The sequence below is a fragment of the Chaetodon auriga genome, chromosome 2 (assembly GCF_051107435.1).
Source record: "Chaetodon auriga isolate fChaAug3 chromosome 2, fChaAug3.hap1, whole genome shotgun sequence".
Lineage (NCBI taxonomy): Eukaryota > Metazoa > Chordata > Actinopteri > Chaetodontiformes > Chaetodontidae > Chaetodon > Chaetodon auriga.
In genome coordinates, this window is record NC_135075.1 from 4,537,433 (window position 1) to 4,556,303 (window position 18,871).

The window sequence follows — 18,871 nt, forward strand, 5'->3', positions numbered from 1 at the left end:
AAGAATGAGCTCTGATGCGGAGGTGAGCGCACCTGTGATTCGGCGCAACAGAGACTCAACCTACCTGTTGAGTAGATGCACCTGCAGTGATCAAACTCGGCGTCTCTTCGACCGCCACACAGAACAATAACAGCCTTCACAGTGTGGCGGCGGAGCGCGCAGCCGGAGCGCTGAACCTCCAGCCCTGAAAGAGTTAAACAGCTTTCCCATGAACGGAGCGGCTGGCTGGAGGTTAGTTAGGCTGTTGCGGTGCAGAGCTTGTGGACGCGGCGGCGTAAAGCGGAGCACCAAACCCAGCCAACTTCACAGCAAAACTGCCACTACTACACCTTCAACCAGCCATGTCGGAGCGAGGGAGGACCTCTGAATCTGACAGCGCTCAGTCTTACTACTACTGAGCGTGTGTGTGTGAGAGGGAGAGGGCTGCTTTTCTGTTTGTGTGGATATCGCCCTCATGGACGGGCAACGGGGCTTTTACGAGATGGAGAACCCGACAGAGAACCCCAGCAAGGCGGCGGAGTATCTAAAGGAGCTGAATAAAATCATCGAGACCCAGCAGGGGCTGCTGGAGAAGCAGAGGGTCCGGATTGACGAGCTGGAGCTCCAGGTGACGGACCTTTGCAAGGAAAACGCCTGCCTGAAAGATCAGCACCAGCGGCACCTGGCCACCTGCAGACTCCAGCAGGGCAACCACTCCACCCTGGGAGCCATCAAGGAGAATGTCATGCAGGAAAAGTAAGTTGACTGTTGATTTGTGCCACATGGTTTGGCTGTTCAGGGCGCTGTCAAAGTTTATATTCCTCCTTTGTGTCAGCAGAGTGTTTTGCTCCGCGGCTGGAGAGATGTGGAGGTTGTGTTTATGTGTGCCATCTCTGTCAGGTGGAACCACGCAAACAAATCAAACGCACATTTCTCTGCCACTTTGTCATTGACCACATTTTTAATGATCCGTGTAATATCTAGATTGTCAGGGATTATTCCAGGCTCATACACAGGCTACGCACGCTTTACACGCGTATTGCGTAATATGGATCCCGTTAGGCGCACTGTAGAGTGTATGTAACAGCATGAATATTACATTCTGGAGAGCACAAACTGTATGAGGGCATCGTGGCAGAAGTCCGGATCGGTGGGTGTGACTTTGTTTTGATCATGAGAGGAGAGGAAATCAGCTGTCTGCTGTGGCGTTGTCATAAAAACAAGTTTTGGTCCTGCTGGTTGGCTTATTTCCACCTCGCTTAGGCGACAAGGATTCAATCTGAAGACATTGCCAGGAAATAATGATGTGATGTGCGGTTAATGTGTTGACTTTGATTGAGTTTTTTTTCTCTGGACCATAGAAGGCTTTTAATTTGAAACGACGCAGTTCCTCTGGAGATATGCCCAGTGCTACTATCAGAATTGATTCAGAAATGTTCATTCAAGGATACAAAAACATTTAAGGTTGATTGTTTAATCAATGAAAGGATGCATGCAGGCTATGGTCTTTTTTTTTTTTTTTTTTTTTTATCAGGGATAAAGCATCTAACAGAAAATTAAATCACAAGGATTCATCAGTCTGGTGTTGTGTAATGTTTTATCCTCAAAAGCAGGCAGACTGCTGGAAAGCAGCGTTTCACACTGATCACTGTACGTACAGTATGTAATTGACTTCTAAACATTTTAGATTCATGGGTTTTTATTTTTTGTTTGGCTTTTTGCTCATCATTAGCCATCATGCCATGTCAGGATGGGCAATATGGATAAAATTGCTGCATGTGTGTCAGGATATATGCAGTTTTATATCACTATTCATTGATCCAGGATGAGATATAACATTCTCTACTTCCAGTTTCTTTTAATGGGAGGGTTTGCAGCTTTTATCTGTTTATGTTGAGATCTGTTGAGTGTCTTTGAGTTTTAAGCTTTTTGTCACTTTGTCTTTAACAACTTCAAGACGTCACGTTGCGCTCTGGTAAATTTTGATGGACATTTTCACTATTGTCTGACATTTTATAGGCTAAACGTTATGCAGCCCTAATCCCAATGCATACCAGTATCTAACCCTGACCCTGGACTCTATACTTCTTGTCTGTGTCCTACATGGTTATCAGAACTCAGAGGCACTCAGTCACACATCCTCTCATAAGGTTTGTTACAGGAAGACTTTTGAAGACACAAACTCACTGGATGGGACACAAATCTATGAGCTGTGAAAAATCAATGCCAGGAGGCTGCAAAGTAATTCAATATGACTTATTCTGATGCAAAAGGGCCTTTTTCTTTCAAGTCAATACAAAAAAATCAAAGACCAGTGGTGGCACTAAGCGCTCTGCTGAGCGCCCTCCAGCTGAATGTGGAGGGAATCCTGCTGCATCAAGGACTTTGGTTCGTTTTATGGAAATGACCCTTCATAATCAAACTAAATTGTGAATTATATCACTTTTCAGTGATCTAATGCTATTGCCCCCCAGTTTATAGGTCACTGAGAAGATTTTCAACCATCAGATGAGCTTCCCATAGCAAATTTTATGAATGGATGTTTAACTGAAAGTTGCAGTAGAAATCCATGCAGGACCAAGATATGCAGTATAAGGTCCTGGATTTGAGCTGGACATTGATATGTACTTGAATCAGGGCTTTGTCTAAGGATTTTTTTTTTTTAAGAATCTGTTGATTATTTTTAAGGCGTTTTTTTCTATAAGGTGGTTGCTTCAAATTGCTAATTTTGTCTGACCAACAAGCAAAAATATTCAGTTAGAATTAGAGCTACTCCAGTGGTTTGGTGTTGCACTTCCACATCCTGACAGGTTTAAGAAAGAATGGTCAAATTCAAAGCAACAAAGGCAGAGATATTTAGAATATGGATGTGGCTCCAAAAGGCTGGATCCTACATTTCCTATAATGCAAGCAGGTAGCATCTTAATTAGACCCTCCTAGCCTCCTAAATGGGCACTTCTTTCAAGCCCCACACCTTCAATTTGCTATCCAGACTTTCTTTTTAAAAGCTGAAATAACCCAGATGACATCACTGTGACACCATAATGGTTATTTTTTTCAAACTTTGGAAAACTCCCTCCAGAGCCAGAGGACAAAGAACACAGACTGAGTAGTACTTTTCATGTTGAGAAAACTGAACATCACGTGTAAAAGCAGTGGAGTGCATATTTAGAAGTGACTAATGAGTACTTTATCGCATTGATCTAAAAACCATATAAATCCACTATTGCCAGAAAACCATCCTGCTCATTGATTTGCAACATTGCCCACAGTTGTCCCATATAACCAGATATAGCAGAGGGAGAAGCTGTGCGTCAGACTCTGTGACGTTTGACAAATTTCTGTCATCTGTATACTGTATACCAGTGCAATGCTGGTGCCATGACAGTTCCCCCCACTCCCCCCAGCTTCCTCCTGCCTCTGTCAGTATAAAATTGCAGCATCTCTGGCGGTGAATGATTAGCTCTACAGTCAAACAGTTTGATGATCCCAGCACAAGTTCAGAAGTCGTGAGTTACGCTGCTTAAAATTCTGCCTTCACTAAATGTATTTCTGCTCCACACAGCTGCACCTACAGCAATAACCTGGTTCTGTTTGTTTATGCCAAGTGCAATACTGTAAGGCCTTTGTAACCTATGACATCATTATCATATTTGCTCACTCATCGTTTGTGCGGGGCTATAAATAGGTATCAGTGCGGAGCAAAGGATGGGAGCTGGTCCCTCTGGATTTTCTATCCTTAGTGTCCCTTTTTAACACCTGAGGGGCAACGTACACACATTTATGTTTGAATTCTCCTGTCATCTCGCTGGTTCAACATCAAACAAATATTTTTTAGTTAAACACAGTTCGTTTGCACACACACACACACACACACACACACAGACACACACACACACACACACACACAGCTGAGAGGGAGTCCTGTCCCTTGTGCTCTGTCAACAGTTGGGCCACGTCAGCTGTTCTTTTTGTGTTGACCGCAGTCAGCATACAGTCCTGGCCTTGACTGGAGGGCCAGTGGGGGTGCTCTGTTCCTCCCAGGCCCTCTGACACGCACGCACGCACACACACATACACACACGCACGGAGCATAATATTAGTCTATCCCAACGCAGCAAGACAGGTCACCCCGTTACTCCAGGTAATCAGTGAAGTGAGTGAGAGAAGGCTGCTCAGAGATTTAAGATTTCAGAGTAGTGTGTCTGTTTTGATAGAGTGGGAGCATGTTGTTCCCACCACAGTCTGCTTTATGAGCTAATCCACTGCGGTAGGGCTGTTATTCTGTGTTTACTCTGCGCTTTATTTGGCTGTTAAAGTTCACAACTCACACAGCTCTTATCAAGGTCAGACTGCATGTGTGTGTTGGTAGATATATGGCCTGGAACAGTGGAGTAGAAAGGATTCCTTTGGTTTGAAAACATTTGCGTCATCAGTGTTCAGGATTACTGAGTTGCGTGCTATTACCCCTAACAACCAACACGTTTTGAAGAAAGTTAGTGAAAGTGGAATTTAGCTTGCCGTACTTATATTGTACTTAAGCAGAACAAATTCCCTCACAATTTGCAATTAATCAAATGTTCAAAAACTATGCATCACACAGTAAACCTGAGGCTTCTGGGGCCCGTGGTGGGCTGGGTAATCAACACTTGTAAATAGGCAGCAGCCCAGTAGATGGGGAGGATAATTTCCTTGTTTGTTGCAGTGTCCCCTTAACTGGCTGGTTTAGCAAAATTTGAGTCAGAAGAGAAAGAGACAGACTGTCACTCATCTTTTGCCATCCAGATGCCTTTGAGCAGAGCACTTCAGTGTCATTCTGTATTTTTCTTATTGTCAACTAATCCCATGAAAAGAACAAAACCAGTAATGAAGTCATTTTACTAACAAGTATTGTGTATGTGTGTGTGTATGTGTGTGCGCACTTGCATGCATGCACATGTGCAAATCTTCTTCCTCTGTTCTGTAGAGCTCTATTGTTGTCCAGAAACTATTAAAAACACATCAATGAGCCACACTGGCTGACGTGTTCCTTCATTACCATGAACACACACAGACTGTAGTTTATTTTGACCCAACCTCACATACAAGACAAATCGCAGGTTAATTGGAAAAGAAAAACAAAGGCTAATGTCAAGATTATTAACCAGACTGTCCGTTGTAAACATTCATCAAATATAAAACTGTAAATGCAGGCAGTGTGGTTGTGCGGGGGGAGGGGGGGGGGGGTCCATAGAGAGAGCAGGCCCTCCAACAATATACAGTATAACGGGCTCTTATGAGTGGTTCAGTTTGTCACCTATGAAATTCACCTGTGTGTGGTTTTTATTTTAATTTTGGTAAAACAGTCAGTAGCAATCTATAATAAAGTGATTGGGTTGTTCTACATATACTATAAAAACTACAAATAAGCTGTAAAAAAAACAGGAAATAACCGCTTGCTGATCAGCAGCTCAGACTCTCAGACTGCACAGCGAATCAGGAGTCAAAAAAGTGAACACCGCCAGGGGACATATGAAAACTGGTCCCGAACATCACAAAGTTTTGACTTTATGAATAAGCACATATGCTACAGTTGCTGTGGGCATGCTGTTAAATATATGGTGTTTGTGGTGCATTTAAAGCCAGAGCAGAAATACATTTCACACAGAGAACACTGTAGATTGTGAAGCCTCAGGGTGGTCTTGACAGGCTGCCATTTGAATACAGAAGATGAGAAGAATAAATAAACTTTCAAAAGCAGAATACATTTTAGAATGAGATATTCATGGAGCGGGTTGGAGGTAAAAGCAATGTGCTACATTATATAATCTGTCAGTGTTTATTCTCAGTGTGTAACACCCTGTATGCTGTATGTTGCCTCTTGTTCCTGTATTTTAAATATCTCATGCAGTTTAATTTGAAGAGAGTTACTAAAAACTGCACATCAGAGGGTGAAGAAGCTGGTGATCTATCATACAGTCTGGACAGGCTGATGCTAATGAGAATTTGATGTATTGCCAAATGCAAAGTGAATAAATGAATTGTTATGAGGTGAACACAAACAACGACATAAACTCCGTGGCTGCATTACATAAAAGCTGAACGACACAAATCTGTGTAATCTCCTTTCATTTTAGAGCTGTTTTTTCCCCAAACGTAACAAACTTTTCTAAGGATATTACTTTGAATGTGCCCCCTGGTGAGAAATCATGATATGAGATTGAAAAGTTAATTAATCTCCAAATTAACAGGGAAAAAAGTTTGCTACTCATAATGACTTCACCGTCGGTTTTAATGTCAATCTGATATGAATTCCAATTAAAACTGTGTTTTCTTCCATAGTGACAATAAGCAAACTGCGTCATGTCATGTTTTCTCTGGGAGGATACAGTGCAGGTTCTGCCACGTTTGAATGGAGTCGTACATACAGTGAGGAAGCAAAACCTCTGTAACACTTGGAAACATTGATGTGAAACTGCCTTGTGCATAAATTAATGAAGGCTTATGAACCTTCCCTGTCGCAGTCTGTCGTAGAGTAGAATCCAGAATCCACATTAATATTTAAATAAGTTTTGACTTTTTCCTAGAAATCTTACATCAGACCCTTCTGAGAGCGGGCCACTGGCTTTGTGCTGACTCGAGCTTATTGATAATCTTGTGGCAGAGTGGGAGTATATTGTTTACTGGAGTAGAACAGTACAAATTAGTTTTTTGTTTTTCTTGAACTCTTGTGAAGAAGTGGTTGATCTATGGGGTCCGAGTTTAAAGGCACCCTGAGTTTTCTTCAGGAACACACAGTTTTATTTACGCTCAACATTTCTCACCGTATGTATTTTGTGGATCTTTAAGGCCATGCTGAAGGCATTAAGATGTTAAGTCTCTTTTGAAACAGTATGGTTTACATTAGCTTTCAGGTGTCTTCTTTCTTGGCGCATTGCTGCCTTTGACAGCGCTGTAGCACCAGAATCTGTTGCTTGGCACTCCAGTCAGCAGGTTTCCCACATGGCCGTTACCACAGATCTGTTCTAAGCTTGTTGTAACATTGTTTGAGTAGTATTTTACATGATGTGGCTGTCTCGACTGACAGCCTGCTCTGATAGAAGCAAAACTGAACTTAGCTGAAAACAGACAGATAGTATCCACACCTTCCTCACCATCTCCAGGTCCATGTTCTTTTTGTTTTCTGCCACAAATGATTATTGTCATTATTGATAATTCTGCCCATGTTCTTCTCAATTAATCATTTGTTGACAACCTGTCAAAAATTGGGGAACATGTCCATAATTTCCCAATGTTGAAGGTGGAGATTCAATTCAAGACCCAAGATTCAATTTACTGACACCAAATGATAGCTGAAACTACAAAAAACCTTTTTTTTTTGGCTTGAACAATGAATAATCAGTTGATCATCATAATAGATGCTGATTGATGTTCTGACTACGCAGTTTCTTCAAAACCTTATGAACTAAACTTGGCTGTTGTCAGGTTAAAGTGCTCTCTGCACTCAGTGTCTGCACCATAAGGATTGTTTATAAGCTACAAGAAGCATCACTCTGTTACATCACAGCACAACCTCAGGTAGACAGAGTGTTTTTGAAGTCCCAGCAACTCCAGCAGAGTGAGATGTCCTCTCTCTAGCTGATCGTATCAGGTTCATTTCAGGAGTCACATTCTCCAATTAAACATTCATTCATATCAAATAAATAATGTAACTTAAGCTTAATAGTTTTGAATCAGGACCTTCAGTTTTTGGATCAAGTAGCTCATGAAATTGAGGTGGGTCAGATTCATTTAAGTAGGATTTCAATGTATCAGGTACGTATTTAATCAGTATTTAGGTGAATATAAGAGACACACACTGATTATGTGTATGTGTCCTAAGATCATGTATTTCTGACAATTTATTTTAATGTCTTAAAAGTTTCACTTTTAAACTAAAAAGTTTTTTGTGTCTAATTTATTAACGCCACTGTTTACTTATTTAAGTTATTCTTTTATTGCTAGCCATGAACACACCTTATTTGGACAGTGTTGGTATTCACCCAGAAGGATGACATCACATTATGCTCCCTATGCCGCCGTCTGTTTGAGAGCATTTTTCTACAGAAGTTTATCAAGTGTGTAAATGGAGGCCATCTGTCATTCAGCTGAAACCGTTTCTCTGCCAGCTGCAGGACCTATCTTTTAGACCGGCCTGACTGCCGCTCATCCTTTATATCATAGCAGACCTAAAGGCTCATTGTGGAACAACCTGGAATTGCATTTTCACCCAACGCATTGTCAGTTAGCAGGGCCTAAGGTGTGGGCCGATGTATAAGTAGGTTATGCTAAGGTTCACGGATATGCCAGTGGGAGGAATGAAAGTTGAATGTGCTTAAAGGGATTCACTTTCCTCTTGATCATGTGTTGTCATTAACATGGTAACTACTGCAGGGGATATTTTATGGAGGAAATGATACGCGTATTTTGATGCCAACAACAAATGGCACAGTGGATGCATCAGTTCGGAGTGCTGATGAATGCATGTTGAGGCTTTAACATTTCTTCCCTCTTCCTCCTCCCTCTCCTCAATTCTCCCGCGAGAAAAATGAGCTCTTTTGTTTTCCAGTGTTTTGAACTTTGACTAAATGGAGTCAGAGCAGCTGTTATCTTTGCACTGTAGCAACTTTTCTTATGAACAAGCTGTTTTATGATCATCACTTGGCACTTTTTTCTCCCGTCTGTTGACTCTCCGTCTCACAGCACCGCCATACCTCAGCTGTCACTCTGCCAGAGGCCTGCGATGATTGTAGGGCCTCAAGATGAATAATACAGTGCGCACACACGCGCACACACTTTGACAATAATTTTGATTCTTGTGCATTGAGCTGTTGCATCAAATCAATGGCTCGTAATTTCTCTCAAAGTCACATCAACAAATGCTGTCTCTCAATACTTTCTGTATGTGTGTATTACAGTATCTACTGAAGACATAAATCTAAAAACTAAATAGAATTTTATGTTGAATTATTGTATTTTCCTTGAACAGCTGATCACAGGAGGAAATAGTGCATTTGTTGGGCACTATTTTCAGTGGTGGATTAATACATATTATATCACTCAGTACAAAAGTGTCGCTCACCGATGTGTTTTTAATAGTTTTAGAATGGAGCTCTATGGCACAGAGGAAGAAGATGGATCAGGTCATGGTTTTAGTGTTTTTGTGGAATTTTTGACAATGTTGTGCATGAATATGCTCACAGGAGTGCTCTCTTTTACAGCACCCAGCATATCAAATGGCAAAGTCATGACCCACCCTACTCTGACTCTGATGAAGTCAACAAGAAATCTCACATTTTTATGTAAACCTCTGAACAGACAAGCCTGAACTTCAGCCACATCGGTAAAACATTTTGAAACAACCCATACAGTTTAAGCATTCACCTTAGAAAATGATGATCACAAGAAATCATTAACGAAGGGTAAGACCATGAGGCAATAGCTACAGAGTTCTTCCACCCAAGTCAAACTCACATTTTGTACTGGTTACTGTTTCCCAACAACACTGGAGAGACTTTTGTCTTTTGAGACTACATTGTGGGTTGTTGCAGTTCATTAGAAAACCTAAATGAACAACAGAACAAGTTCAACAGAACTAATTCATTTTTTGGGACTGTGAATGAACTCAAGTTTATTTTACTCTGTGTGAAGTGAACTTTGAGGTGGCTCTTGTGAAGTGTGAGCTTGCACAACACTGTTGTTAATAAGAAGTTGAACCAACTAGAGATGTCCTGAGCTGATCCTGAGGATCAGTGCCAGCAAAAACCAATCTGATCAAATGCTGATCCTTTCTTTACTGCACTCCACTGTACCTCGCTGTATTTATACACCTGCACTGGCAAAATTCACTCTCCAAACTCTGACTCTAACGTCTCTTTGTCATGAGTAGCAGTGTACCTAACTTCCAGCTAGCAGCTTCTCGTGTCACTTTTAGCAGTTTAAATGGCAGACGTTGCTGGCAGCAGGTCATACCAGATGGCCCTAATTAGTGTTTATTCCGTGAGTAACTTGATAACTTTGTGAATGTAATACCACTGTACAGCCTGAGTGGACTGAGTGTGTCTGTAGTTCTAATAACTCAAACATTGTGAGATGTCTTCTCTCTGACTGCATCACATCAATTTCAGGAGCCACGTTTCTCCACTTTCATTCATATCACATCAATAATTTGAGCACATAAACTTTAAGAGTTTTGAACCTGGACCTTCAATATTTGGATCAAGTAGCTTGTGAAAATAAGGTGTGCAGAATGTAAAAGCTGCAGCTGATATTTCAGTGTGTCTGATACATATTTAAACAACATGAGTATCAGATCAGACTCGCTATCACAGGTATTACAGGACTTAGTTCAGATGAAACAGCTCTAATGTATGCATGAAATAATAAGCGTGTGGCGGGACTTTAGAGGGACCATGAAATGTAGTGTTTATACTAATTTGTGGCATCACCCCATAATCCAAACCATAGTGGAAGAACCTAATGTTCCTCTCTGACACACATAAAATGTGCATTTTTGAGTTGCCGATCAATTATTTGTTAGCTATCACATAGCTTTGAATATCTAAAGGTCAGGTGTGAGTGTAAATGAGCTCTCTGAAGACTGAAGAATACCTGCAGGTCCACTCACAGAGATACTTTGTAAAATTTCTCTCTGAGATGTCATGAGGCTTTCATCTTGACATTTTCAATCAGTGTGTTTTGGAGGCTCGGTTTAATGGTGGTTTGAAAATCATCTGTCTTTTGTCAAATACTGTTTTATTTACCTGCCTGAAGAAAGTTACCACATATCAAAGTCTTTGAGTCCTTCCAATGCCATGTCTTTTATATGATATTAAACATCTATCCATCAGTGTGTATATGGATGGATAATGGCACAGAAAGCTGTCTATTACTGACCGAGTTGAAATGTTTGTGTTGTGTTACTCTTTCCTTTTCACTTTATTCTGATGATGACTAATTTGTATTTCAGCTGTTCATAAAAGGAAGTTTTTTTTTTTTTAAGTTTGTTGCTTCACTGTTGTGACCAAGCATAACTTCAATAATCTTCATGAATCCCAACAACCCAGGAGAGCTGTTATCTTGTGAAGCCACATGGCAGGATTTGAAATGGGAATGAGAAAAAAACCTACAAATATTCTCATGCCTTTTTCTTTTCAAAGTGAAATTTTGACTCTGTGGCCTTGGCATATATTAGTTTCTAAGTAACCCATTACCTGCTCATGAAAAAGTAAAAGCTTTGCAAATGCTGTTCATAGCTAAAATGTTTCAAATATCTACACAGTTTGTGCTTTGGACCAAAACCATCCTGGAGGCCATGGAGCCAATATGGACGTATTGACAGCACAGAGAGATGAGTTCCATTTCATTTCACATCAGCAGCACACTGAAAACTAGAGCTGTTCTAGAGGCAGAGATTTTCCACTCAGCTTATAGTGGGTTCCTGTGGGTTTTCTCTGGCTCTGTCACAGGATGAATATTTACTAAAGGTGGCTGAAATGACACCCACTCCTTTAAGTCTTTGGGTATCAAACATTAAAAATAAATGAATAAATATTTTTTTAGATATAGAACTGGACATTGATTGCCTATGTACTACCAAACTCTAGGTATACTTTAATGCTTGCTCTGATTCTTATGGTTGCTTACTGACTTTTTGTCAGATATTGGCTGATTTAAGTCATAAATTAATATTTGATTTCTTTGTGTATATATAGTTATATAACATATATGCATAATGTTCATTTCTCCATAATTATTATACAACAGAGTTGTGTCCCACACCACTACAGTTTTTATTAAGTAATAATGGCTCTACTTAATATATGTAGTAATTTCACCAACAGAATCACTGATATTAATACCAGCTTCCCCTCAAGGGACAGGCAGACTCAACGCCTACGGGTGAGTGCTGAGGTTGAGGTTGGGGTTTTATAATGATATATAAACAGGAGCAAAATGAACAGTCAGTGACAGCACAGCTTTCAGGTCAGGTGTGGCAGCAGACATGCAGCAAAAGAGAGAGCACAGCACTGACGCCACTGCAATAATGAAAGGATGCTAAATATGTGTTGCAGTGAGAGGAGCATGCTGTGTGAGTGGAGCAGCAGACTGGAGTTGACTGCCTGAACTAGCTAGAAGGCTTTAATTCATTACTTGCCTTTTAACTGAGGAGTTACTGGGAGTTTTTGTACAGTTGTTAGGACATTAAACACTGATGCTTTGGAAAGTTTGGCTTATTTTGATAGATGAAAGAAAGTTTTCTAGAAAATCTTGTTTATAGTTAACAATGGATGATACCGTAACAAGTATTGTTTTGGCATCAGAACAGATGCGCAAATATCTTGTGGCATTGCTATTGAAAATTTTGGAGCGGACAACCTGGGTTAGATATCTTCAAACAAGACTAAGAGGCTACAGCCATGCTAGCGGCTCTGTGAGGCTTTACTTAGCACAGCAGTACAGGCTAAATGCTGATGTCAGCACGCTAACAGGCTCACAATGAATCTCTTAACATGCTGGTGCTTAGCAGAGAATGTTTACCAAAATCAGATGCTAATTTGCACTTGTACAAACTAGAAAGGCTGAAGGTTTTTGGTCATAAAGCAAAGTACAAATTTAAAGTGACCCAATGATGGCACTAGAGGAAAAGTCAAAGAGTCAGGGGATCACTAGAGTTATTACAGTCCATCCTGAGGAGACCATGGATGTCTATACCAATAAATATCATGATATAAAACTGCTGCTTGAAAAGGGGATCACCAAACTCAATAGGTCTGAATATCTGTATTCATTTTCCAATACATTCAATAGCTGTTTAGATATTTCAATCAGGACCAAAGTGATGGACCAACTGGTTGCAATTCCTGGAGCACTGCCAGTAGAGTGCCCCAACCTCCATTAAAACCATCAACCCATTTTTAAGTCATCAGCATTGAGGCTTACATTTCCCCATCTGCCAGTTGAGAGACATCCTCCACTGAGGTCCTCCCAGATTGTCACACTTCTCCAGCCTGAGACTGTCTACTCAGAGTAACCTCATCTCTTCTGCTTGTGTATCATTTTCTTTCATTCTCCTGATACCCACCTAAAGGTCATGCCCATGGGAGAGGGTTGGAGCAACTGCTAAATCAAGAGCTGCGTTTGGTCACTGAGCCCTTTCTTCACAGCAAGCTTCAATACTGCAGTCACATAATTGCATACCAGTGACCTTGGGTGCACTGCTGTTAAGACCTACTTGTGTGGCTGTAAACCCAATTTTTCAGTAAAATCCAACGAGGGGAAGACTGCATAACAAGTTGGTTCATTACCTCAAGTTACATGAAAATGTGTTTGGGTTATTCAGCTTACTAAATATGGAGCCATTTAGCTAGTCTGAGTAATTCTTGGAACACAACTCATTCTCCAAAGACTAATTATTGTAGTGTTGAAACCAAGTAATTGTAATCAGTTAGTCAATTATGACTTATCATTTAAGTCATTTCAGTTATGCTTGTCTACTTAACACTTTTCTTATGAATTATGAGCACTTTATGCTACATTTAGTAGACCTAGTGACTCTTCACCTCATAATGATGTCTTTAATTGCTCTTGTACAGTTCCTATTTGTTACGTCTATCCTTCTTTTAGTTTTACATCCCTTTTATTATTTATTTTTTTTCTTTCCCTATTTATCTGTACTTATTTCTCTCCTTGTGCTTCTGCAACAACCAAATTTTCCCTCTGGGGATCAACAAAGGCTTATCTTATGTCAGTTTTCCGGCTTTGAACTTGTTTGTGACTTGTTTCCAACAATGCAAGCAATTCAAAGACTCACATTGTCACTATTTTGACATTTTTTGTAGACTGCATGATTAATAAAGAAACAGTTTTTTGCTTAGTAGATTTTTTAAATAACCACTCTTCTTTATGATTATGCCGTTTGTGTTTGTGACACAACATCATGACATTCAAAAGTGACATTCAAAAAGAATTTATTAGGATAAAAAGATCAGAATGGAGCACGGGAGCATGTTGAAAATGTCACCTCTCAGATGTTTTAGATCATTGCGTTTTTAATGGTATTAGTCTATTTGTAATGAACTGTAGGATATATGTTGATGTAATTTGTATTCCTGCAGTGCTTGTAGCACCACAGTTGTGACATTAGTATAGACAATTCCAGTATAGAAAAGAAACTGAGATAGAGTAGTAGATTAAATCTTCAGCAAGTGCGTCTTAATGCCTTGTGCTACAGGAAGAGGTTATTTTATGATTTAAATGTGTCTGTTTCCAGTGCTGATGTGTGCACTATCCAGCCTGAAATAGATCATTGAACTCTCAACTTAAGGGCATCATATTTTAAATCAGTTACCAGTAATCAGTTTTAAAGCTTTTTATTGCAATTACATTACATTGAAGTTTGGAAATATATACATCTCACTTGGTTGTGTGTGTGTGTGTGTGTGTGTGTGTGTGTGTGTGTGTGTGTGTGAGTAGCTTGTTAACATTCGTATCTTTGCCACAGGTCAGTCTTGTTTGTAACCTTTTACATGTGTTGGAGTTGTCTTTGGGTGGAGCTGGTCTCGACGCTGTGATGCTGCAGAATGGCTCTGCAAGCTGTTGCGGCTTCCCCATCCCCTGCCTGGCAGGCCCATAGTGGGTCAGTAAACACAACCCCTCTGGGTCTCTGACTGCTGGTCCGGCAGAGGAGATGCTGACGCCTCTGCAGGGTGAAGCAGGCTGAGATCCCAGCTCCACTGCCTTCCACTCTGACAAACCTCTCAGAGGTGTTTGCATGACCAGCACTCCCGCCAGTGTTCAATTTTCTGTTACAAGCACACTGTTTAATGCGGCTGACTTGGTTTGGTATGTTTGAAGGGGTTTGAAATGCATGAAAGAAATGCATGAACTCTGTATAACCATTAGACATGTTGACAACCTTTGAAAAAATAATAAGTGGGACTATAACACTATTCAAAATGCTTTTTTTGGGGTTTGAGAACAAACCTTTTTAGCTTTTGCAACTGAAATGTCTTATAACCTCTGGTGCCTGACTGTCATTGACAAGTTAGTGGGGGTTAATTGTTGAGTCAGTAGTATTGATCAGCAACCCTATTAACTCCCCACAGATGTATTATGGTCATTCTGTACTGTGGGTGCAGCAGAAATTGAACTTCTTGGTACAGTAAACCAATAAAATGTTACTACATGGTCGTAGGTGGGGTTAAATGACTTTTTGAATTTGTATTGGAGTTTTCCAGCACTTTTCTCATACACTACATTTCAGGAGCAAAACAATGCTTTGGCAGTGTTCTGGGTTTTCCATTTATATTTATAAGTGTTTCCAATGTCCAGTGTTCAGCTTTGGTGTGGATGAGGGATTCTTCGATAAAAAGGTGACCATAAGAGAAAGAAAGTTAGACTTTACAGGGAGTGGCTGAATGCTGTTTTACTGAATCACATTTGAATAATGGAATAATTGGATAATACCCTGATAATACATGAGGTGACTTTGTCCTTTTGTCCCAGATTTCATCAGTGTCCCAATCAGATTTTTCTCCCACAGCAGATGCACACATGATACAGTGTCACCTCATCATGTATCAAAGTTGTCCTCATTATGACATGACAGCACATGAAGAAAAAAACTTTGTGTTTTCATGTCCTACCAATGATAATCAGATTGTTAGCAGATCACAATAGTGGCTTACAAGACATTTAATTGAAAGGTCAAGATTCACAGAGACCCCTTTCATATATATATATATATATATATATATAAAATTTCATTTAGAGTTCAAGAGGGCAATTTGAAAAGTTACACTTTGTTGGCATAGTCAGTCAATGCCAGTTTTTCCTCTCCTTGCCAGGAGCCGTGTTTGTTTCTTCCTGTTTGTGCTTCCACCCACTCGCTTTAAAAGAGACCGACTCGATACTCTTTGGAGGTGAGGAGAAATTCATTGTGCCATCACTCTGTAATGTGGCCACAGTTGCTGCTGTTTGGCAAAAGTTACATACAGTAGTCTCACTTTGAACTCAGCACTTCTGCAGCTGCTTGACGGTAACTCCCGTCAGGTGACAGTGGTCACAGATGTTACTGTGAAGCAGCTTCAGGAAGTATGAGGTCATTCTCAGTAGTAGAACCTCAACACAGATTACTTAGGGTTCAGTGAGGAAGCTTGGTAGAAGTTGGTCCAAACCTATGCCTGGACAGTTTTGACTTTTTGTGTGTGTATCCAGGCATTGTGGTTGTCTTCCTGAATGTATGGCACCACATCTCTTATGAGTCATTGTTAGGCCTCAAGATCCAATATGTGGCAGTTGTACTAATAGGAAAAGCTTTTCTGCAGACTAATTTGGCAGAAAACTGACCTGCTTTTGCCCTGCATGAAGGTAATAGCCATCCATACCACTGAAACATGCAGGCAGCCAGCCGACCATTTCAAACACTCCCTGCGAGTCCAAGGACTCTCTTATTGATTAAAGATCCCTGAATTGTCTTTTTCTCTCTCAAGACTGTCCAAGCTGCCTCTTAATGAGTTTCACCTTAGAATTATCTGAAATAGATCAAGCAGTATCTATTTTTTCTAACAAAGTCGAGCCACGTGGGGAGGCATTTATAGCTCTTTCCAAAAATTCTTCTGTCGAATACTAAATAGCAGTCGGCGTGATGCTTGTTTTCATCCTCTAAAGACTTATAATTGGCATCTTCTAAAGCAGTCAGTAATGAAGACTTTATCATTGCAAACATCTGCAGTTTAAACTTCACCTATTCACTTGCTTCCTCCATCCTGTCTTTGCCAGCTGCACCCTTACCTCCAGGAGTGTCAGGAGCCCAGATTTCTTTTCCAGCTTCTTTGTAGGTGAAGAGATCTTGAATGTGTTCTCAGGATAATGAATGCCACGTATTGGTGACACGCTCCTCGCAGTTTTCTGTAACTGCCAGATTGCTGTGACTCATCTCCTCTTTGCTGTTCGGTCGTCTCGCTCCCAATTAAATCTCAGTGATTGAAAAGCTATGGTATATGTACCTGTAATGGGTGCACTTTACTTTCTAATTATCCATACTGACATGGATGTATTTCCCAAGGAGGAGCCCTCTTTTTGCAGAAAGGGCTTCGACAGCAGCCCTGTGTTGTGTGTAGATACACATTGGAGAGATACCTGTTAAGTGAATTTTTAAGTTGTGTCCTTTAAGTGGTTACCATAACATATAAATAGGCTGCTCTAGGCTACAGGGCAGTGGGGCTGAAGTAAACTAATATTCACATGAAGCTTAAAGGTCCACTTACTAGCGGCAAGCTCAGGTATCATCATGTGACCTGGCTGTGGCTTCCAGGTGGTTGGGTATGGGTGTGGTATTGTAACCCTTGTCTAGGCTTAAAGATGGTCTCTGGCATTGAATGTGAATGTCCTCCGTGATGTTTCTCCACCTGTCTGCAGACTCTTGATGGTTGACCTTTGATCCTTTCCTAATTGATGTTATGGGTGGTGCTGGTCTTGTGTTCAGTCTGTTGCCGATAATCATTAAGTCTCTTGCCCAGGGCCCATGTCATTTCACCATTCCAGGTTTTCTCAGCCAGGGATGGCTCCCTGTGACTGGACAGATGCCAAATTAGTCCCAGTGGGATGCTTCTGGTGGTCGCCATTAAGTTAGCAGTGTCTATCCTGGTCTTAAGTTAAAGTTGGGTTGTCATTGCCCACTCCTTGTATCCATGAGCTTCACCTCCCTCTCTCTGACCCCCTCCTCACTCATGACGTGGATGAAAAAAAGGATGTGAAATGTGATTTAAAGTCAAGAACAGCTCGTAGCTAGACCTTTGAAATTGGGCTGATTTGTTTCACATACTGTTCCCCAAAACTACTCAAAAACTGCAATGACTCATTTTGTTTATAAGTATTATGTATGTCATTAATTTGGATAATACCAACCTGACCTCATTTATCAGATCAGGTGTCGGCCGGGAAAAGATCGATGTACACTGTATACTTTGTGTACATACTTTGAATTCTTTGTCAATTTCTCATGATTTTTAATAATGATAAAAAAAAAAAAAAGTTTCGTCTTTTTTTTCTTGTTATCTGACATAAGTTGGCTTAACTTAGTATCAGGACAGTCATGTTAGTTCAAAACATGGGTAATGTATTGTGATATATCAAATTCAACAGATTTGTTAAAGCAAAATGTTGTAAAATGTAAAAGGTAATGAAATTGACTGCATTTATTTTGATTTTTTTCTAGTCTTACTGACAACTCACAGCCCATTACAACACAAATCAGCATTCACACACACAGGGATCAAACCACCAACCCTTTGATTGGTGGGTGGCTGCTCTACCTCCCAAGCCACAGATTTTGGCATTTCTTTCATTAGAACATCCAAAGCAGCACAAAAGTCAGGAAGTCTCTTCTATTTTAACGGGTCTGAACCTGCTGCAATATGATGGCAGCAGAGATGCATCTCACAAGGATGCGTCATCTGCAGTATATATAAATCTTTGACCGAATAGAGCTAGATGACATTAGATAATGAAGCTGTGTTTTTAAGTTCAACTTTTAAAGTTATCAGCCAAAACCAAAACCCCAAACAAGCCCGCAAGGAATAAACAAATGAAGAAACGCATGCAACACTGCCAGATGAAAGGAAGGCTGAAACACTGCGAGATAAAGAGATTTCCTCAGCTAACTTTCGATGAGCAACAGCAGCTTGTGGCTTGTTGCTGGATCAGGGAGGCTCCTGAAAAGATTTGAGGAGATGACCCATATATAATGAACATTTTTATTCAGTGATGTCTGCTCACAGACCCTAGTTGGGACCAATGACGTGAAGAAATCTTTTGGATTCTAGATTTTAGTTGTGACACCGTTTCCCATGTTTGCTTGTGTATATCACTA

At 40.5% G+C, this 18,871-nt stretch overlaps 1 protein-coding gene across 4 annotated transcripts in view; it reads left to right on the plus strand.

Moving 5' to 3' along the window:
* The first annotated feature begins 240 nt into the window (after window positions 1-240).
* The window catches only part of iqsec1b (IQ motif and Sec7 domain ArfGEF 1b), a 176,391-nt gene continuing 157,760 nt past the window's right edge, over window positions 241-18,871 (plus strand). For 3 of the 4 annotated variants that reach the window (XM_076750752.1, XM_076750760.1, XM_076750768.1), the window contains exon 1: window positions 241-735. In XM_076750752.1, coding sequence (XP_076606867.1) covers window positions 455-735 — 281 coding nt within the window. In that variant the 5' untranslated portion in view covers window positions 241-454. The remainder of the gene's footprint in view (window positions 736-18,871) is intronic. The other variant, XM_076750813.1, reaches the window with a different exon arrangement.